The 23,666-nt window shown below is 32.1% G+C and overlaps 3 protein-coding genes across 3 annotated transcripts; 2 read left to right on the forward strand and 1 right to left on the reverse strand.

Moving 5' to 3' along the window:
* Positions 1–889: 889 nt before the first annotated feature.
* Positions 890–5,324, forward strand: SAPINGB_P005448 (uncharacterized protein; the record flags this gene model as incomplete). Its single annotated transcript, XM_032000162.1, has 3 exons — positions 890–1,109; positions 1,165–1,285; positions 1,343–5,324. The coding sequence occupies 3 exons, from the start codon at positions 890–892 to the stop codon at positions 5,322–5,324; spliced, it is 4,323 nt and encodes a 1,440-aa protein (XP_031856053.1).
* A 204-nt stretch (positions 5,325–5,528) lies between these two features.
* SAPINGB_P005449 (uncharacterized protein) lies at positions 5,529–9,021 on the forward strand (the record flags this gene model as incomplete). Its single annotated transcript, XM_032000163.1, has 3 exons — positions 5,529–5,640; positions 5,690–5,863; positions 5,915–9,021. The coding sequence occupies 3 exons, from the start codon at positions 5,529–5,531 to the stop codon at positions 9,019–9,021; spliced, it is 3,393 nt and encodes a 1,130-aa protein (XP_031856054.1).
* A 133-nt stretch (positions 9,022–9,154) lies between these two features.
* Positions 9,155–11,785, reverse strand: SAPINGB_P005450 (uncharacterized protein; the record flags this gene model as incomplete). Its single annotated transcript, XM_032000164.1, has 1 exon — positions 9,155–11,785. One exon carries the CDS (start codon positions 11,783–11,785, stop codon positions 9,155–9,157), a length of 2,631 nt encoding a protein of 876 aa, XP_031856055.1.
* Between the last annotated feature and the right edge of the window lie 11,881 nt (positions 11,786–23,666).

Below are 23,666 nucleotides of genomic sequence, written 5' to 3' on the forward strand. Positions count from 1 at the left end.
ATATAATTCTATAACCCTTGAATAAAAACAAACAAACAAACAAATCTGGACTAAAAGAAATTTGGTTGATATATTCTGGAAATTATTTTTTTGAATACAAAAGTTACTGGGCTTAATTCCCAACTACTTTCATTTTCCTGGGGAAGTTTATGAGTGTACACACTTCAATTGAATCCCCAGGCTACCCTGGCAAGCAGGAAAGTCAAATTTTCTATTAAGAATAATTACCTGGGAAGTAACTACAAAACATATATCTGTCTAAATGTATTAAAAAAACTTGCGTCCCTGAAAATAAGTGAAAATGGGTCGGGTAAACTTAGGGCCGACACACTGGATACACAGACATCAGGAATAAGGACCTGTCTTCCAGGATACCTTGGGTGCACAAATCAAAGCCAACCGTACTGAAAATGTACATCAACAAGACTGAAAGTCATAGGCACATATAATGATAGCGTTGTACTTCTATCATTTAAATTAAAAAAAAAAAAAAGTGTGAAGAAACAGTGTTAAAAGTGAGTGTTATATATGCCTATAACCTTTAAATAAAAACAAACAATTGCAATGAAATTTTTAAATTTTTTGATAAAAATTAACCAAGTATTAATATAATTATTTAGATATTAAAATATTGAGATGATGATTCTTCATAATTACTTTTCGCCACTTGATAACATCTAATCATATCGTCGTGCCATAATCTACTGTGTCTGTTTCAGAAATTACACAGTGACTACCTGCGTCACACATCTAAACAAAAATAAAAAAATAAAAAAAAAGAAGCGCCCCCCCATACCCTCCTCCACGCCTTATAATCTATAACTTTTCGAACTGTTATTTTGTCCATGAACACGAACCTCTTTCATTGATTCAACATTTGTCACAGTAAATGGGCAACCAACTCTCGCTTACGACTCATACAGCTGCCACAGTGGCTATTGATGCGTACATTTCGGAGCTGAACAATGTGCAATATGATAGAAATTTGGGAAATGCCCGTTTTTTGAAAACTGTAAAAGGTGTTAGCGACAACTCCTTAGCGGTAGTCAAAGTTTTTATCAAACCATCACAAGATATAGATCTTAGCAATTTTTCTAGTGAACTAATAAGTATGTATAATCACTTTCAATCAATGCTTAAAATTTGAGAATTAACATGAAATAGGACAACGTGATATTCTTTTAAAGATTGAAAATGCATTACCATATTCGAGGTTTTTAGAAACTGACCGTGCCGGATATTTGGTTAGACAATATATCAAAACTAACCTATATGACAGAATAAGGTAAAAAAAAAGTATTTTTTATTTTGTATTTTATTTTTAGCTTTCTAACAGTTTTAGCACACGACCATTTTTAGAACCTATTGAAAAACTTTGGATAGTTTTCCAAATCCTAGTTTGCCTAGATAAATGTCACCAAAAGAACGTTTATCATGGTGATATCAAATCCGAAAATATACTTGTGACATCTTGGAATTGGGCTTATCTTTCAGACTTTGCACCATTTAAGCCTGCTTATATTCCCGAAGATGATCCATCTCAGTTTTCCTTTTTCTTCGACACATCCCAACGACGTTCTTGCTATGTTGCTCCCGAGCGATTCACCTCTAGTGGAGAGTCAGTCGAAGGAGGTCTTACTTCTGAAATGGATATTTTTAGTTTGGGTTGTGTTATTGCAGAATTATTTCTTGAGGGTTCCCACATTTTCTCTTTAGCCCAACTTTTTAAGTATCGTCGAGGAGAATACACGCCATCCTTTGCAGGGATTGAAAATGAAAATGTCAAAAAAATGGTTGCTAGTATGATTAGCTTAAATCCAGATGATAGACTAACTGCTTCGGAATATCTTCAACAATGGAAGCACCGCATATTTCCCGATTATTTTTACACATTTTTACATGAATTTATGAGTGCAGTATCGTCAACTACTGTTCAAAAATTTTCAATACAGTCTATTTTAGATAATAGAATGTCATTTATATATCAGCATTTTGAAGAAATATCTTTAGCATTTGGATTTCAACCAGCAATTGAAAAAATTAAATGGGACAGTTCACAGTCAGTTATTCCTGGTGTATTGGAACTTCCTGGAACACGGCACTTAGTTAAACAAAATACAAATACACTTGATTTATCCAAAGATGATGGTGCATTGATTGTCTTGGCAGTTGTATTATCAACGGTTCGAAACGTGTCCAACTCATCGCTAAGACTTAAAGGCTGTGATTTAATTTTAGCACTTGGAGAAATGATTAATGATGAAGCAAAATTAGATCGTTGCCTTCCTTATCTTCTTTCATTTTTAGACGACGAATCAGACATTGTCCAAGCGACTGCCATTAGGAATATGACTGAACTTCTTGGAATGGTCACTGTCATTACACCTTTAAACGGCGAAATCTTTTTTGAATACATTTTTTCTAAACTTGATTCAATTTTCCGCAGCAACCCGGGGAAATCCACATTTGTCAGAGCAATGTATGCGTCTTGCTTTCCTACACTATCAACAATAGCATCTCGCTTTTTGGAAATGAGCCAGATTTTGAAAACATCGGGAATGCTAGATTCCTATGACCCAGAAACTGAGAATGGGGCACGGTTTGATATTATTCCTTATGATGTGAATCGTCAGAGTATTGTTGAAAAGTTTGAAGAACATACCATTGCCTTACTCTCAGATAACGATAGCGCTGTGCGTAAAGCACTTTTGAAGGAAATCATACCATTATGTCTATTTTTTGGGAAGCAAAAGACCAATGATATTATTCTCAGTCATATTCTCACATATCTTAATGATCAAGATTCATCTCTAAAGATTCAATTTTTTGATTGCATTATTGGTCTGTCGCCTTTCATTGGGCCTGTTGGCTTAGAAATGTATATATTGCCATTAATGCTACAGGCACTGAGCAATTCTGAAGAATTTGTCACATCAAAAACATTTGAAACGTATAAGGCATTTTCGGATCTTGGTCTTATTAAAAAACAGCACGTCTGGGATCTTCTTAGAGTTGCAGTGAGATATACGGTTCATCCAAATCCATGGATTCGTAACGCAGCATTTGCTTTTATTTCTTCAACGACTCGATGGATGCCTCAAGCTGAAATTTACTGTTTGCTATATCCAATCATTGAACCATTTCTTGAAAACGATATCATCGATTTTTCTCAGGCATCTCTTGGCAGTAATTTTAAGCCGCCACTGTCCCGTGCAACTTTTAATGCTGCTATATCTTGGGCCACAAAAGCCCAAAAGTCACATTTTTGGAAAATTGCTGCAAAAAGCTCTGGTGTGTTTACACCCGATTCTATTGCAACTCTTCCGAGATCAATTGACGATGTGAAACAGTCAGCAGAAGATAAAGAATGGATAATGAATTTGAAGGAGATGTCTGTTAGTGACGACGATTTTTGGAAAATGGCTGTTCTTCGAGAGCATCTTTATAGATTGGCAGAAGCCTTGACATTAACTCAGAAGCCATTAAGTAATGATGGCAATGTGCCAACCGTTGGACCAGTTTCAGTAAAGGCATTGAAAATTCCCATTAATTCTTATGAATTTCCAAACAATGATTTTGATTGGAATAACAATAAAACCAACGATTCGCTTTCCAATTTTGAAGATATACAAACTGCCCTTAGCGAGACAACAAGCAAGTCAAGTGGTCCGAGTCGACGCCCTGCTGATATAACTGTTAATTCAGATGGTGCTACAGTTGAACTGTCACCAGCTACTATTGGTACTGTCACTACAGATGTTTATGGAACAGTCGAACAGCCTTTTTCTAGTATTTTACCCAAAAATGTTGAAGATTCAGAACCTCGATATTTGACAAAGAGAAAAATTCAACTAAAGAAAGAACATGAGTTTGACCCCTATGTTGCAAAACTTTTAGATTCGGTAAATGTTACACATGCTCGTGCAGAACCATCTGATTTTGGTCCTCAGGTTATTCCTGTCACGCACTCTGAGCAACTTCATAAAATCAGCTCAACCACTACTCCTCTTCCAAAATGGGAACCCTCAGGAGTTTTGGCATCACAATTCTCTGAACATCAGTCCGCAGTTAATAAGATTGAAGTGTCGCCCGATCATTCATTTTTCCTATCTTGCTCAGATGACGGCACAATTAAGATTTGGGACTGTTTACGGTTAGAAAAGAATGTGATCAATCGCTCTATACACACTTATAAGTGTGGTCCCACAAAAGTCAAGTTCATCTGTTTTATGGAAAACTCTTACACATTTGCGGCTTCTTACACCAACGGTACTGTGGAGTTTATTCGAATTGAAGTAACTTTAGCAAAGGGAGCATCTCAAGTTCGATTTAAAAAGTTTGTTTCAATTCGAAAGTTTAGTTTACAACAAGATGAATATGCCACTTTTATGAAACATATTAAAACGGCTGATGCTTCAATGTTAGTTATTGTCACAACTAAATCACGAGTTATTGGGTTTGATGTAGGTACATTGGAAGAAACCTTGGTTCTCAAGTGTCCCGTTAGTCATGGAATACCAATGTGCTTTGTGGTCGACAATGAAAAGAATTGGCTTCTTTTGGGAACATCTCTGGGGGTTTTGGATTTATTTGACTTGGGTTTTATGATTCTTGTCAAAACATGGACATTTGAAAATCCAGCACCCATTCGCAGCCTTCAAATAGCACCAAAATCTCAAGGTGTATCATTTTTCATGCTTGGTGGAACCAGTAAACTTGAAGCCAGTGTATGGAATCTTGAAAAAATGACTTGCTTAGAAGTTTATAGCATTGCTCCTGTTATTGAGCAAAGAAAAAGTTATCGCCCCATCAGTTTTGAAGAGAGCTTGACTGGAAGAAGTAAGGTTAAATTTCCCCGTATGGAGGATCCTTCTGTCAAGTCGGAAAGTTTGCTTTGTATGGCTGTTGAAATTGAGCCTTCTAGAAAAGTTGATTCTTCTGATAGAAGGGCTCTTCATGACATTAATATTTTGGCTGCTGGAACAGACCATAAAATCCGGTTTTGGGATTCTGAATCTGTTGATTCTTGTTTTATTGTGAGTGGGCTAACTTCAGATTCGGGTACTCCATCTTTTTTCACTACCTACAATAATTCTGCAATCAAGATTGTGGGAGAGCGCTTTACCCATAAAGCTTCTTCAGGTGACAATAAGTCATCATCTGCCTACACACCAAGACCCCCACGGCCTTCTGTAATAGGTTCTGAACAGCAAGAGCTTTCTAAAAACCACCAAGCATCTATTGTTGATATTGCTATTTTATATAGACCGTATCAGATGATTGTTACCGCAGATAGAGCGGGTGTCATCAAGGTATTTATTTAACTGTGTATATATGAGTACAGTGTAATTTTAATCATATGTGGATTTCCACATCATCACTTATTTTTTCAGTATTTACCTCATTTCATTACCGGGTCATCCTACACAAAAATTATCACAACGAGGGGTTTATTCGGTTTTTAAAAAAATATATCTAAACAAATTTGTCTCTTTTTTTTTGATTATTTAAAATAGACCGCTTGAACAATGAGTGGTTTCAATCTTGGGGTACCACAAAATATTTCCAGAAGACTTTCCACCATTAACCGCGACGATGCTGACGATATACTACCTGAAGAATCCTCCCAGCATTTGGATAGTATGTTATGCCAGAATATTTAGTGTGTATTTGTCCTAACATTTTTAAGGTATAATTCAAGCGGTGTCTATGGAATGGCGAGAGCTTATGGATGATGACGCTAACACTCTCGAAGCTGCTCTTTCTTTAATGGATAATTCGTCAATCGGAAAAGCCAAATATTATAACCGTTTTGAAGGGCTTAAAAATGAACTTCAAGAAATGCTTAAGCTTATTGTGAACAGTGAGTTTTTTTTTTAAAAAAAAAAATATCAATTTCTAACTTGAAATTTAGATAACTATCAGGGGTTCAACACATCTATTGGTTCCTACCGCAGTGTTGTACACTCTGTTTCTTCAACACAAAACAATATCAATGAGATTAAGGAACAGCTGACGAGTGCTCGATCTGATCTGGCAGCACGAAGAACGGAGTTAAGAGAAATGCAAGTTACATCGGCACAGTATGACCAAATGATTACGATTCTGGAAGATATTGAAAGCCTGAATTTGGTTCCGGATAAGTTGGAGCAACAAATTTCACAAAAGCTTTTTTTGTCAGCATTCAAGACACTTTCAATTGCAACTGTTAAAGCGAATCAAGAAGACATTGCTCAGATTCCAGCTCTACAGGCAATGAAGAGTTATTTACAATCTCAAGAAGTTAATCTGTACTCTGTACTGGTAGAGGAACTGCATAACCATATTTACTTAAAATCACCATATACAGACTCGCGATGGCATTCATATCGACAGGGTGTGGATGACTTTGGGACTGTGGAACAAGTTTTGGAAAACAAGATTCGGTTTGAGCTTTCTGAAAAGACGACTAGCGAAACATCCCAGCTTGATGAATTTCTGAAAAAATTAAAGAAGGACGATTTTTTTGTTGAAATTAATTCAGAAACTGCAGAGTCTGATTCGTTTTATTACATCCGACTTCTTATTGAAACCCTGGGAAACTTAAACCGGTTACCCAATGCGTTTGAAGAAATCATTCAACGTATGCCTTCGGAGTTGCATAAAATGATTGACAAGACAATTGTCGAGGTTGGCCAGCGGTTCCCTAAAAACTTAAATATCCAGACGAGCAAGTCGCCATTTGCACTTTATGAAGTTGGACTGCATGCAGGAGATAATAGAATGGCAGCACTGAAGGATCTTACTTGGACGTTATATTCCAAGTATATTGCGATTTTACAAGCTCATAGAGTGATCTACGAGGTGACGCTAAAGATTTCTGATGCTCAGGGCAAGAGTGGCACTTACGACTTTGGTGGAATTTATCAAGCTATTGAAAACGACATCAAGACGTTTCTTAACAGTTACATTCAAACTAGTAAGAGTGAAGTTGTCAAAAACACTCTCGTGGACGCAGTAGTGTTATCTGAAAAAACGCGATATTCGTTTGACAAGATTAATCGCAAGAAAAACCATTCACTGTTTAAGTTTTCGAAAATGGACATTTTACAAGATGGCGTTAAGGACGAATACCAGCAATTACAAGTAGCATATGAAAAGTCAGTTCCTGGTCTTGTTGCATCTGCAAGAGAATCTGCACATGATGATGAAGATGGGCTTAATCCATATCTTCCTGCAGACTTGAAGGTTGCACATCAGCTACTTGTTTCACCCAATGTATTTAACATTCGTGTCATGTTGGAACCGACTGTTCAGTTTATCCAAAAGGCTGATGCCATTTTCCCTGGCGAAATTGCAAAGCCGCAAATGTCATTTGTGGAGAATTTTATGATGAGCTCGTTTGTGCCGCAGCTCGAGTATGCCCTCATAGAGGTGTATAACAAGGTGATTGCTTCGATTTATGATGGAACATCCAGTATTCTTACTGAGACCAGCATCAACTGGCCTCGAATTTCCAAACTGCCTGTGCTGGACGATGTTGTCCGTTTTTACGATTACTTGAGACGAACATGTTACTTGTTAAACACATCAGCGGTGTACCGAGAACACTATGTGCGTCTTGTTCTTCGGGTAGTTGAACGTTTTGGCAAGGCTTGTGTATCAAGTTTTGACTCTAAAGTAACATTCCAAGCAAGAAGCGCGAATGATGATTCTAAGTTGGTTGTCAAGCGCAAGCTTGGAGCTTCTTGGGTTGGAGATCCTACATTGAGAAAGGTAATCAGCAATACCGATTACCACGATGCCAGCACAGTAGTTATCATGGCAACGCCTACCAACGTGGTGACTTCGACAGTGAATGGACAAAAGCTGTCGCCGTACCAGCAAGAAGTTAACTTTTATTTAAACAAAAGAGCAAGCCAAAAGTTGCGCCATGTGACTGGAGTTTTACGTAGCGACCTGCTATCTTATGCATCATTTCAAGGGATTGCTACATTGGCGACGTCACTGCGGTGGCTGGTACTTAAAATGAAGCAGCTGATGCGTGTGATTGATAAGGGCGCGGAAGATGTGACAGTTTCTGCATCTGGAGAAATGGCTGGTGCTGAAGGGTTTTCGGCGTCATTGCGCAAGAAGTGGCTACTGATTGAATTAATTCGGCCTGTTGAAGATGTTTCTGTTTTGCCAGTTGGCAACTCGACGTCATTGTACGGCGGACCAAACAGCAGTGCATTAAGTCTTGCGAGTTCGCTGAGCAATGAAAACAATGACAGCGAGTCATCCACAAGCCAAGAGGTGAAGCTAGGCGGGATTTTTGGGGGGAACATGGAGAGCGTTGCACTGACGCTTTCTGGGACTACGGTTGACCTATTTGAAAAGGCAGTGGACCAGTTGGAGCGGTTGGCAGAAACATGCGTGCTGACCCTCAAGGCCGATGTGCGGTGCCGGGCACTGTACTATATGGACGCTACTGTGAAGCGAGGGACATTTTATGTTGGGCAGAGTTCTAAAGTGGGGACACAGGATGCGAGCGAGGTGCTTGTGGGACAGCTGGACACGGATTTGACGAAGCTTGATGGAATTATGGAAGAGACTCTTGTGCCGCTGGACCGGCGGACGGTTTTAGGGGGGCTTTCTAAGTTTATGGATCTGCTTGTTGTTGGGTGCGCAGATGGAATTGATTATATTAATGAAGGCGGGATTTCAAAGATGGGCCGTCATTTGGTAGTTTTACAGCAAATGCTTAAGGGTCTTGAGGATTCACCTGCGGATGTGGACTTTAGTCAAAGCAAGGCATTTTTCAAGTACGCAGAACTGACGCCGGCCGCGGTGCTAGATCAAGTAAAGCGGCGGACGGATCTGGCTGTTGCGTTTGGATATGACCAGATTAAGACACTTTTGCGGCTGATTCGGTCCAAGAATATGCGCCGGTTCCAGTTGACGGGTAACCGGGAGGCAGAGCTTGCGGAAAAGGCGGCATATAATGAGGACTTGGTCAAGTTACATGAGTATTACTGGGGGTCTGAGAAGGTGAATGTTTAATAAGAGTATATATATATATAGTAAGTAATAGATATATTTATTTTATATTTATATTATTATCATAATCACCAAAAAAAAAAAAAAAAAAAATTTTTTGTAAAAAAAAAACAAATGTCTAAAAAATTAAAGAAATTTATGGATATGAGGGAGTGTACTCTGGGAGAAGAACACAAGTCTGGTCAGGCTGGGACTCGAACTGGGAGAAACGGGCAAATTCGTACAGTGACATTTTGGGGTCATTGAGAAAGAGAGAGACAGAGAAGCCTGCGGGAGTTTGCAAAGCAGGCGATGCGGTAACGGAGTTCATATAAGAAGAGGAGGATGCAGTAGGATCATCAGGAGGCGAATCAAGGCCTGGATAGTACCAGCCATCATTGGTGGTGTTAGAAGAAGATGATGAAGAAGAAGATGATGATGATGATGGGGTAGATGAGGTAACGACCGGAACAAATGGGGGTCCGAGGGCCGTGCATGCAGCAGCAGGTTGGAGTGGTGACGTGACTGCAGACCCGTCAAGAATGAGGGGTCCCTGGTGAGCCCTTGAATGGAGCGGTGCTGCGGCGGGTACCGAAGACTGCTGAGGGTCGGCAAAAAAGGGAGGGTTGGCCACCACGATGTGAGGCGGGGCCGGAGCCAACACTGCATCCGAGGCCATACTAGTGCCATGGAAGTACGTAGCAGAAGTCATGTCAGGAGACCCTACGGATGTCAAGTCAACATCAACAAGGTCCATGTAGAGAGCCGGGTTGCTTCGGGGGTGCGCTATGGGCGATGCAAAGGAGATACCAGTTGTGGGGAACTGCGCGCCAGCCAAAATGTCCTTGTAAGAGAGGGTTGCCATGGGCTGTTGAGGGTGACAAGCCGGGGCTTCAGTTACTGCTGCAAAAGTGTACTCACCTGTTGCAGCTGCCGAAGTCGCAGCAGTAGCCGCGCCATCAAACCCAAACCCTGCGATGGCGGCTGCCGACACTGGCGATACCGGGATGCTAGCAGGAGTTGACGAGGTCATGGGCACATGCATGGGCATTGCGGTGGATACCGATGCTCCTTGGTCCATAAAAAGCGACGTTGCGGATGGTGACGTGCTGAGGGGCGGTGATGGGAGTGTGGAAGCGGCATTGAGAGGGTAGGATGAGCCAGAAAATGAAGCACCAGTGGCAGTTACAGCTGGGAGCGGAGCGCCGGGCATGAAGGAGTATGCAGAGTAGATGTCACAGGCAGTTGCTGTGGCAGTTGCGGCAGCGGTTTCAGCAGCGGTTGCAGCAGCGGTTGCGGTTGCAGTTGCTGTTGTTGCTGTTGCTGTTACAGTTGCTGCAGTTGCTGCAGTTGCTGCTGGGCGCAGAATGTGGGGGGTTGTTGGGGATGGAGGGAATGCATAGAAAGAGGAGGAGGAGGAGGAGGATTGAGTTGGGGCTGTTTCTGAAAACCCTGGACTGCGGAGATAAGCTGAGAAAAGATCAACTGCTGCAGCTGCAATTGCCGGGTTGACCGGGGCAGGTGGGGGCGGAGTGGCGAGTTTGTCACGAGCCGCAGCGGCGTCGGGTTCCGATTTCGGAGTGACGAACGCGGGGTCCATGGGGTTAGTTGGGTTTTGGGGCAGCTGGGGGTAGACATTTTCTTGGGATGACGACAATGACGACAATGACAAATCAGTTGGAACCGGTGCTTTAGGTGTCTCAGGAATCCGGGTCTGCTGCTTAGAGGTTTGACGTGAAGTGGCCAAGACAATAGCAGCAGCAGCAGCAGCAGCAGCAGCAGCAGTAGCAGTAGCAGTGGCCGTTGGAATTTTGGAAGGTTTTGCTGGTGCTGCTGCAGATTTTGAAACTGCGGCAGCCGCGCGGTTCTTTATAGGAGAGTTAGCAGCCGCAGAGGGGAGGTTTTCATCTGAATCAGCACCAGATGATGACGATGATGATGATGATGATGATGATGATGATGATGATTTGGAGGCAGAATTTTTGCGGGGCTTTGTGCGACGTTTTACAGTTGCTGGAGGAAGCTGAACGCCATGGACTCTATTGAGATGACGAATGGGAGCAGCAGTTCCCCCAGAAAGCAGGTAGGAAGTTGTTTTGTCCTGGCATACAGAGCAAGTCCAAATGGCCTGGCCGTCTGCATTGACAGTTATTGGTTCGTCAGGGTTTTGTTTAGAGTAGGACCAGATTGGAGATGTCCGTGGGCGTCTTTTAGCGGCAGATGATGGAATTGAATTAGAGTGTGAATGTTTTTGTTTTGTAGTTTTTGAAGATGAGGATTCTGTTGAAGAAGAAGAAGAGTGATTAACAGAATTAGCAGGAAAATCTGTGTTAATTGTAGAAGAAGTTGGTACCGCAGTAACAATGACTGTTGGTGGTGCTTGGATTGTTGATACTGGGACCAGAGAAACTGGTTGTGAAGCCATGGTTTGTTCTTGTTCTTCTCTTATTGCTGGTTCAGAAGAATTGAGTTGTTGTAGTTGCTGTAGTTGCTGTAGTTGCTGTTGTATTTTTGTATTTGTTTGTATCGAAGGTTTGTTGTTGTTGATGTTAGCTGACAAGAAAGTTGACGGTACTCGGGTTTTGAAGATTGCAGGAGTTGAAGAAGAACCGACCAAAGCTTGTTGTGACTTTGACTTTAACTTTGACTTTGATATACGGCTCAAAGTCTTGACGGGGACTTTGATAGAAGTGTGCATAGCAGCGGCCGCAACAGCTGAAGGCCCTGGATGGACGGCTGGAGCTGGTGAGATTTTTTGTGGGCTGCTTTGAGCTGCAGAAGTTGGCATTTGTGAAAGATAGAAGGAAGAAAAAAAGAAGAAAGGAAGAAGTGCGATGGAGAGAGAGGGAGGGGTAAAGGCAGTTAGTTAGGTAAGTAAGTAAGTAGGTAGGTAGGTAGTTATCAGTTATATGATAATGATAATGATGATGATGATAAGATAAAGTGATTAGAAAATAGACTTGAAAAGTATAAAGGAAGAAATTGTTATATATATATATATAAATATAGTAATTGTTAAAAAACAAATCTTTTTTTTTATTTTATTTTTCTGTTAAAAAAAGGCGACCCTCGGGAGTTTTTATAAAAAAAACGGAAGACAAAATATTTGCTGGGGAAGTAAAAAAAAAAATGGATGGATGGCTGGCTGGCTGGCTAGCTAAAATTTTTGGCGAGGTTTTTGAATATGTTGGATATAATAATTATAAATTATAACCTTTTTTTTTTTTAACTCTCTCTCTCTCTCTCTCCTGAGGTATTCTAAGTTTTTTTTTTATTTTTTTATTTTTGGCGAGCCTTATGTCTCACTATACTCTATAAAAGCTTTTTATTATTAAATAAGACCTCGATATTAGCCGGTTGGTTGGTCGGTGTATCTTTAGACGCATGCAGCCCAAAACGGGAAGAAAACGCTAAAAGACTGGTGTGGCAGCTTTTTTTTTTATTTTTTTTTTATTTTTTTTATTTTTTAATGTTTTTACAAAATAGTCGAGGTAATATGACTAAGCAGATTTTAGGGCGCATATGGGTATGAAAAAAAAAATATATATATATTTTATATATATATATATATTAATTTATATATATTAATATCAAAAATTATTAATCGCAACAACATCAACTAATAACCCTTACAGCTACAGGTGTTCAATTTCTCGATATATATATATGCTCCCCACTCTCTTTTTTGTTTTTTTGTTTTTTTTTGAAACGTTTCTAATGACCTTAGACGTAGTAAAGTCAGTTCTTTTCTGAAAAAAAAAAAAAAAAAAAAAAACACTAAAAGTCTGACCAGTTCATTGCACCCAAGACTTAAGCTGGTGTTGTAAACCTCATGAATAAATATTATTTCACCCCTGGCAAAGTCCTCAAAAAAAAAAAAAAAAAAAAAAAAAATTTAATGCAAGGCCTATGTGAATTTATATATATATACCCTAGTCACCCCGTCGGCGGCGATAAACACACAGAAAAAAAAATTAGGAATTGAGCTTTTGTTTTGTTTTATCGCTAAATTTATATATACATTAATAAAGTTTTTTTTTTATTTTATTTTTTTTTTAAAGAAAGAAGGCAGTTGATGATGAAGTTGTGTTAGTTTAACGTGCAAAAAAAGCTTAAAAGAATGGAGAGAGAAAGGTAGGAGGAAGAGTGTGACGGAAAAGTTGTTATAAATAAAAATATATTTAGATATATATAGCAGTTAAATAGCAACCATAAGATTATATATTAAAATCGTCTTGTCTAACTAATTAATTAACTTATTAACTAACACCACTACGAAAAAAAAAAAAAAAAAAAAAAAAAAAAAACGACCTTATGGTTAGCTGAGATGAGATGCCCGATGTTTTGGGAAAGAAAAAAAAATATAAATGTTTTTATCTTTTATATTTTAACAAGATAATTTATTATATATATATATATCACATCAATATTTTATTTTTCTATTATATAGTAATAATAGTAGTAGTAGTAGTAGTAGTAATAATAATAAATGACAAACTCTTTTAAATTCCTGTGATGAAAATTTGAAAATTTTTTTTATTTCCTTTCTTAAGAAGTTATCCAAAGTCTGCAAAAGGTTTTGGTGATTGATATTCTTGCTCCTACATGATGATGATGATGATGATGGTGATGATGGTGATGATGGTGATGATGGTAATGAAATAAAAATTATTTTATTTTATTTTAATATATATATTACATGATTGTTTCTCTTCTCAGTTCCTTTGGGCAACCAGCAAAAAAGAAATAACAAAAAAAAAAAAAAATACCCCTTCTGAACCAAAATGTTTGCACATATATATGTACATATATATGTACATATATATATAATAAAAATATAAAAAACGCCAGTATCGTATGTTTTAATATTTAGTAGTAGTAGTTTAATATTTATTATTATTTGTTTAGTTTAAATATATATAATTTTTTTTTTTTTTTTTTTTTACATATTTGCCCAACTTTGGACATATCTTCATCATCATTCATGTAATTCATGTAATAATCCTCGACTTTAAACTTTTTATTTATTTATTTTTTTTCAATAACCGATATAATCTTTTTAATTTTATATATATATATATATATTTAACTTCAAATTTTTTTTTATATACATATATATGTATAATCTCACCACTTGGATTCTGTTATTTATTGCTCATCATATGTAAGCTATCAATAATTATTACTGTTTCTTTTTTTTTTTTTTTTTTTTTTTTTTAGTATTGTGGCCTGTTCTCATCTAAAGAAATCATTCCAGTCACTACACTTTTTGCTTGTTCATTCATTACTACATCAACACCTCCTTCCATTTTCATTTTGTTGTATATATATATATATATGTATTTTGTTGCGATGCGATGAGATGAGATGATAATCAAGTGGTGGTCTACATATATAAATATATATATATTACTTTTAAATATAGAATATATTTGAATTGTTGGTAATGCTACCTAATGGGAGTTTATTTATAATGAAACAACAAAAGGTATACTACCGTCAATGTAAGCTGGTATCTATACGAGATATTACAATAAAGGACTTGGAATGAATAATAATAATAATAATAATAATAATAATAATAATAATAATAATAATAATAAAAAAAGTCACTAATAATTAAATAGTTCAAAAGAAAATTTTTTATTGTCATTATCAATTTTGATAATATATCATTACAAATTAAAGGCCTTTTTAACTCCTGAAAAAAAAAATTGTTTTTAACTATCTACAATGTATTTATTTACCTCCGCCTTTAAACGTCCATGAAACTGGAGCTGACCAACTGAATGGACAATTATCAGTAAGCTTATATATATATATATATATATATAACAAGTAGACGGTTGATTGCATCCATTCAAAAGTTTCCAAAAAGAAGAAAAAGATATTGAAATATATAATGATTGCGTAGTAAATATATGAATCAAGAAACAAACAAATACAAGGTTTCCCAGAGTCTCTTCTCAGTAGGCAAAGACATAAAAAAAAAAAAAAGGGTTGATTACTGCTTCCAGCATCTGGACATCAGCAAGGCGGAAAGAGAGAGAAAGAGAAAGAGAAAACAAAAAAGAGGTTTTAAACTAAAGAATTAAAGAATTGTCATTTATTATACTTATTATGATTTGATTAAGAATTGATTTGTTTACATAACTGAATAACTTTTGTCTTGAGTGTAAAACAAAATACAAAAAAAAAAAATTACAATTAAATTAATTCAATTATATATTTTCAATTAAAAAAAAACAAGGTTGAAAATCTAATGCTATTTTTTTTTTTTCAAGATATCATTTATAAGATATATAAAGAATCTCAAAATCTCGATCACACTGGGGCTTTGTGTTGTTGTATGTTGTATTAATCTCATGAACTAAACTAAACTCTACCTAATATTTATACTACAATATTTTTTATTTTTATTTTTAATTAATAATAATATTTTAAAACAAGCCTTAGTTAAACATCTTTACAAGAGAAAAAAAAAATAATATATTATTTTGTTTATATATATATATATATATATATTTTAATTTATTTAAAAATAATTTAGAATGTTATTTTATCAAAAAAAAAAACAAAAAATTAAATTGTTTTAAAAAGTCATTATCAAAAATCAAAAATTAAAAATTAAAAATTAAAAAAAAAAAAAAAAATTCAAAATGCCCACTTTTTTTCTCTTTTCTCTCTTTCGCGTTTTCTTTTTTCTCCTTCTTGTTCAAACTGGCACGTGGAGTGAGGCCACCACCACCACCACTATCATCATCATCATCATCATCATTTAAATTTAAATAATTACAATCACCAAAATTAAATTAAAATAAAAGAAAAAAAAAAAAAACTACTCTTTTGATTTACAAAAATCAATTTATTTTTTTTTTTTTTCTAAATAATGAATATCAAAATAAAAAAATAATACTTATGAGATTGAAAATAATTACAAATACTTTTCAAAATGTATTATAGTATTTTTTAAAAAAAAACAAATGAATATATTTGTAAAACTCCTATTTTTTTTTTCTCTCTCTCTCTCGTTACCAACATTTACACCCCCCTTATAAACCTTATGAAATAGGTTAAATCACCGATTATATATCTCATTATTTCTAGTTTTTATAGTCATTATGGGAAAATATATACCAAAGTCTAGGTTCAAGAATTAATAAAAAAAAAACTTGTTGTTGTTGTTGTTGTTGTTTTTTAAAGAATATTGTTAATTAATTCTTTACTAATACCTTTATAATATATATATATACACCAGATTACTTATTACTAAACTGAAAGGGGATTTTCTTTAAATTCAAAATCCTTCCAAATCGCCGTTTTTTTTTCTTTATTTAAAATTTTTTTTTTTTTTTTTTCATTCTTTATCTATATATATATAAGTTGCATATACAAGAAAAGTCTTTAAAATTACAAATTCTAATTTCGTTCTAACTTTCTTTCCAGAGTCTTGGTATTTATATATATATATATATATATATAAAACGTTACTACTTTAAACACCAAAAACGCGGCTCTCAATCTTCTTTTTTTCTTTTCTTCTCCTTAAATTTTTTAATTTTTTTTTAAATTTTTTTTTTTGTTTTCTTTTAACAACAGTTTAATTGACTAGCCATTAATGGTTGTTAGTGTATGAAATTATAGTTGATTTGGCTTCTCCGAGCTAATGTACAGAAAGTCTTTTCTCCAAGCGGTGGGGTCAAACGGCCATCTTCCCGCTTGGGTGGGGGTATTTTTTTTTTTTTTCATATAGATATCTCTTTCTTTACTGTAAATGTACCATCATCATAATCATAATCATCATCATCATCATTATAAGGGGGTGATGGAATATATTTACTATTTACTACAAGAAAAAAAAAAAAAAAAGGGAGAAGAAGGAACCACAACATCCGCGTACTTAACATATTGGATTATCTCTCTTTTTTTTTTTTTTAAAAAATTTTTTAAAATTTTTTTCTTTCTTCTCCTGTTTCTATTTTTTTTTAAGGAGACACGGTTGTAGAGGAAAAAATGATGATATTGAGGAAAGAAGGCGTTGCCATGAAGAACAAGGGAGAAAAAAAAACAATATTTGGAAAATGATTCAGATAGGCTTCGGAGGAGGGATCGGAAAGCTGGATCATTGAATAAAAAGAAGAAGGAAAAAAAAACAAAACTTTAATGGAATGAAATAAAATGGTTTGCTGGAGTCGTTGTTGTTGTTGTTGTTGTTGTTGTTGTTGTTGTTATTTTAAAAAAGAAAATTATATATAAAAAAAAAAGTTGTTTGCAACAAATTAAAGACGATGAATAAGTGGGAGGCTGTTAACAATAAAAAAAAATAAAAAAAATAAAAAGAATTTGGAATATATATATATATATATATATATATATATAACTATAACAATAACAACAAGAATTTCAACTTTCTTCTAATATTAATTTCAGTTACTTTTAAATTAACCAAAGTTTAATATTTCTTTCAGAAGTGCGGGGAGGGGGAGGAAAGGAAAGAAAAAAAAATACCCGTTTTATTATAATAATATAATAAATATCAATCAATTAATCACCACCTTGGGAAAAAAAAAAAAATTAACTATTTATACAACCTGATAATAATAATTATAATAATAAACCCTGTACCTTTTAAAACCACATGGAAGACAACCCGTCTTCTGTGGAGCCTTGTTTTATAAACACTGTGTCTATGAGAAAATATATATGTTGATGATATAAAAAAAAAAAAAAAAACAAAATTAAATATAAATAGAAAATACCAACCTTGCAAAGAAGACCTCCGGATGATTTGTAGGAGTTTTTTTTTATTTTTTTTTAATTTTTTTAAATTTTTTTATTCTAATGTCTGATGTTGGTCTCAGAGTTTAATATTGAAAAAAAAAAAAAAAAAAAAAGAAAATAAAGAGTATTCTTAATCTTATTAGATCGAAAAAAAAAATAACCCATGAAAAGAAAAAAAAAAGCATAACCCATGAAAAGAAAAAAAAAAGCAAAAAGTATATACCCAGTTATTTATATATATATATATGTCTATGAACATTTGAAGTCTCTTACATATATACTTTAAATAACAAAAAAAACCAAAAAAAAAAAAAAAACAAGCGGATCAAATATCATCATATCATCCTTTTTGGACCAAAAAGAAATAAAAACCCAATCAATATACCCGATCATTCATCTCTTGCGCCTTTTTTTTTTTTTTTTTTTTTTTTTCTTTCTTCTTATTATATTAATCTTTTGTTTTATCATCAAAGGCGGTTATGGAAGAAAAAAAAAATAAAAAAAAATGAAAATCCTTTTGGAAGCGAGATGAGCAAAGCAAGCAAACGAAAGACGTTGTTATTTTTATTTATTTATTTTTTCATCTAATCGTGCAAGTTCTGGGTTATATTAAAAATAATATAAAAAAAATAAGCGTTTCTAAATCAATTTCGTTTCTCAATCTTTACAAGATAAATCTTTTTTTTTTTTTTTTTTTTTTTTTGCCATGTTGTTGCATATCTTGAAACTCGTTCCTGATCAATGTCTAAAACTTGCTTTTAAATATATATATATACATACATGTGTATGATGAAATAGAGTATAAATTTCATCATCTTCTACTCAACAATTGGCTTATTTTTGGCCTTACCATGTGAAAACCTTGTTAATATATATATATATATATATATATATATATATTTGGAAGAGAAAGAGATTTTAATCTAAAAAAAAAAAACAAAATTGAAATAATAGCGAGACATAATAACAAAGTTAGATCTTTAGCGATTATATTTAGCGACAATGACGACTTTATATTAATCTTTTTTTTTTTTTTCTTGTTCTTGTTATTTAAAAAAAAAAAAAAAAAAAAAAAAAACCTCCCCTCACCTCTCATATCCCGATGATGATGCCTTGTTTGTAGTATTTCAAAGATCTTCTATAAAATTTCTTTGTTAGAGAAAGGAATATGATTTCTTTATTTAGTATCTTTTTTTCTACAACATATACTTTTCTTCTTCTTCTTCTTCTTCTAATATATATATATATATATATATATATAGATCTCTTCATTACCTTAGTCTATCTATCACGGTTAGAACCTTCCATTTCCCCTAATATTTATACAACATAAGTTTACTTTTTAGTTTTTAGTTTTTTTTTTTTTTTCTTCTTCTACAAAGAGTCTTATGCACTATGGATTTGTGCATCAGGAACAAGGCTTTTTTTTCCTTCTATTGATAAGCTCAAAAAATCAAAAATAGAGGGGGTGGGCGGCGGTTTCTGTGGGGTGTTTTTTTTTTTAATTTTTTTATTTTTAATTTTTAATTTTTAATTTTTAAATTTTTAAATTTTATATTTTTTAATTTCTTAATTTTTTTTCTGGTGTTTGTGTGCCTGAACTTGGAGAGGAAGATGAAGAAGAAGAAGAAAAAATTATTTTTTTTTCATGTAGGTACTGGGACACACATTAAATGGAAGAAGGAAGGAAATAATAATAATAATACAAAAAACAATTACTTTGATGATGATGATGATGATGATGATGATGACTATTAAAATAAAAAATATCTCCAAAAAATCTGTGGATTTGAAATTTTTTTTTTCTTTCTTTTTTCTTCTTCTATTTTCTCGCGATATATATATATATATGGTTGAAAAAAGATCTTTAAAAAAATCTATGAAAAAAACAAATAAAAATAACCCGCCATTATGCCTTTTAAACTACCATTTTATAATTATATATATTAGCTTTTCTTTTCTTGCAATAATCATACCCATATGATAGATATAGATAAATCATCGTCACCCACATGTTCATATTAAACACTGTGCCTTTCGATACAATTACCACTTGAAAAAAAAAAAAAAAAAAAAAAAAAAAATTACATTCCTCGTGATAGTAGATTTCAAAGAGATTTAATGAATAAGAAGATCCAAATAGATCTTTCATATATATTATCAATAAAAGAGATGGAAAAACACATGTTAAAGATGGCTTTTTTTTTTTTTTTTTTTTTTTTTTCTTTTAAAAAATGATGAATGGTCTTTTGATTAATTATTTAATTAACATCACCAAAAAAATATACTTTTTTGCAACATTTTGAAATTTTTTTTTTTTTTTTTTAAACATTTGAAACAGAAACATTAAAGAGAAGCAATTAAGTTATTATTCTTTGAATTGACAAACAGAAAAAAAAAAATTCAATAATGAAACTTCTTCTTTGTTTAAGGCCCTGAAATTTATATATATATATATATATAAGACCCGAGATTTTAAAAGGCTAATAATATACCTACTTTCCTTTTTTTTTTTTTTAATTTCATTTTAATTGATTCCTAAATAAAAGAAAGATAGAAATTTAAAAAATAAAAATAAAAAAAACAACATTTTGTTTATATTACAAAGAATCTTGTTTTAATTGAAAGATTCAAAGAAATAAGAGACCCTTTTTTATTTATTTATTTATTTTTTTATTTTTTTATTTTTTTATTTTTTTATTATTTTATTATTTTTGGTTTCAGCCAGATTTTGGGAAATTGGGTGGAGCATGAAAGGTTGAAAAGAAAAATTTTTTTTTTTCTTTCTTTCTTTCTTTTAAGAGGATTATATATATATATATTTTTTTTTTACTTTTTTATTATTTTATAAAGATTAAAAGATATATGGGGACCCAGTTTGTCATCTACACATATCATATAATATCAGTTATTTCAATGATTCATTGATTCATTTAAATAAAGGATAATTTTTTTTTTATTATTTTAAATACATTTAAAAAAAAAAAAATTATATATATAAAATTATATATATGTATTAGAGTAACAAAAACAATATTTCTGTTAATTAATTAATTGCTAATTACTGTTAATTAAACAAAAAAAAATAATAATCTTTGTATTATTTTTTTTTTATATTTAAAATCTATTGACCTCCTTTTTTTTTTTTTTTTTTTTTTTTCCTAGTTAATTAAAAAAAAAAAAAAAAATCATGCCAGAATTGCATATATATATATTTAACAATTTTTTTTTTTAGCAAAAAAAAAAAAAGAAAAAAATTGTTTACCATAACTGCCAACTTCTCAAAACGAACTGATTATTTTTTATTTTTTTTTTTTTTTTGGTACTAATGTTCAAGTATTAAATAAATAAATAAATAAATAAAAAAAAAAAAAAAAATAAGCATTGCACCCAAAATGCAACTCTGGAGAAAGCTAGCTGGCTTAAAATTTCCTTTTTTGGAAAGTCATGTGGTGTGCGGAATCCCTAAATATCTTACAGTGATTGCCCTAAGTATATATATATATATATATATATATATATACTATCAATTTATAAATTTAAACCAAACCAAACCAAACCAAACCAAACCAAACCAATCTATTACTACTACAACAACTATAAAAAATATATCTATTTGGATGATTTTTATTTAATCGATCCAATCTATCTATCTACCTATCTTTCATTTATTTATCCATAATATACCTTAGAAAAAAATAATATATATATATATAATACCAAGTTCTGCAGTTTGCTCAAAAAGAAAAAAAAAAAAAAATAATAATAATAATAATTAAATGTAATACAGACTAATTTCTAATTGACAATAAAGAAAATGAAATATTCAAATATCCAACATTTGGTAATTATCACCTAGTTAATCCTAATAGGATTATTATTATATATATATATATTTATACGATAACAATCTTTAATATTTGTTAGTAGTACATTTATTTTTTTTATATTCTTTATTTTTTTATTTTTTTGTTATTTTCATTATTACTCCTTATATACCTTCTCTTTAAATATCATTTTCTCCTTTTATCTTCTTCAAGTTGGACCCATAAGAGCCTGCATCACTATTTTGTATGTTTGTTCGGTTAATGCTAATCAAAATTTTTTTTTTTTTTTGTAATCTGCAATTATAGTTAATGTGATTTGAACATGTGAGATGAGCATATGCCCTTGAAAAAAAAAAAAAAAAAAAGAACAAAAGAACAAAAACTATATATATATATATATATATACAAGATTTGACGTGCCTTATCGAAACAACAAATACAATTAGAAAATTAGTCAACGGAATTTAAACAAAGCTATTAAAGCAATCTACAAAAAATACGATACGTAGTAGATTTGAAGGTTTATAAATTATGTATTGATATTAGTTTCAATGGCTTGAATTCCGTTCTAAAACAAGAGTAGGGAGAAGGGGAGGGAAAAATTGAGTTGAAAAGTTATTTTGTTTTGTTTTGTTTTGTTTTGTTCTGTTCTGTTCTGTTCTGTTCTGTTCTGTTCTGTTTTGTTTTTTTAATTGTTTTTTTTAAAAATAAGCATCAAGACAAAAAGTTAAGTATGTAATTGTAATATTTTAAAGATTGATTCCCGGAATAAATAAATAAATAAATAAAAGGGTTATTGATGAAAAGGGTTTTTATTTTTAAAAATATAATAAAATAAAAAATATTATCAAATTGATAATTTTTTTTTTTTTAAGACCAAAAAAAAGTTCAAATGAGAAAAAAAAAATTTTTTTTTCTTTCTTTCTTTCTTTTTTATTTCAAAGCCATAAAGAGGTTGCTTTTAATTTTTTTTGGATTTTATGATGGCGCATAATTCTAAATTGGAATAAATGCAGTTAATCATTTTTGAAAAATGTTTTAATAAAAAAAAAAAAAAAAAGTATTTAAAGAATAATTAAAAGAAAGAAGCCGAGCAAAGTCCGGAATATATATATATATATATATAAACACTATCGAAGAGATAATAGAAAGAAAGAAAAAAAAAAGAACGAATATATATATTCTTTATAAAGATAAAAAAAATTCTAAAAAGATAGAATTAGAAAAGAAAGAAAGAAAGAAAGAAAGAAATAAAAGACGACGACGAAATTGTAAATTTTAATATAAAACGGAGGAGAGTTTAAGAAGAAAAAAAAAAAAAAAAAAAAAAAAAAAAAACGATCCGAAAGAAAGGAACAAACAATTACGCAAGTAGAAGTAAAAAAAAAAAAAAAAAAGAAAGAAAGAAAGAAAAAAAAACGAGTTTTGAATACGCAATCGGATATCCCATTTCAAAGTATATATATGGTTTTAATCTATTATATAACACCATAATGTTGGGGAGAATATATATATTTATATATATATTTATTTCAATTGTTTAGATAGATTTTTTTTTTTTTTTTTTTTTTAAAAAAGAAAGTGATATATAATAAAATATACCGTTGTACATAATTTTTTATTTTATTTTATTCCATTTCCTTAAAACTTTATGACAGAGTAGAACAAAAAAAAAAATATAAAAAATATGGGTGGTTAAGATATAAAATGAGAAGTGGATATATATATATATATATATATATATATATATTTTTTGTCGTTTATTTTAATAAGAATTGGAAACAACTGCTGCCCACTCAAGAAAGTCATATATACTTTGAGATGAAAGGGAAATTTAAAGATGAAAGTGGAGTTTTTTTTTTTTTTTTTTTTGATTTTATTTTATTTTATCATACATTTTGCCCTTATTTTATATATAACAAGAACAATAATGATAATAATATTTTTTTTATTATTATTATGAGAATAATAATAATAATAATAATAATAATAATAAAAAAAAAAAAAACAGAATACTAAAATGATTTTATCACCAAGTGATTATTATTATTATTACTATTA

Source organism: Magnusiomyces paraingens, assembly GCF_902498895.1.
Source record: "Magnusiomyces paraingens strain CBS 517.90 genome assembly, contig: contig4, whole genome shotgun sequence".
NCBI lineage: Eukaryota > Fungi > Ascomycota > Dipodascomycetes > Dipodascales > Dipodascaceae > Magnusiomyces > Magnusiomyces paraingens.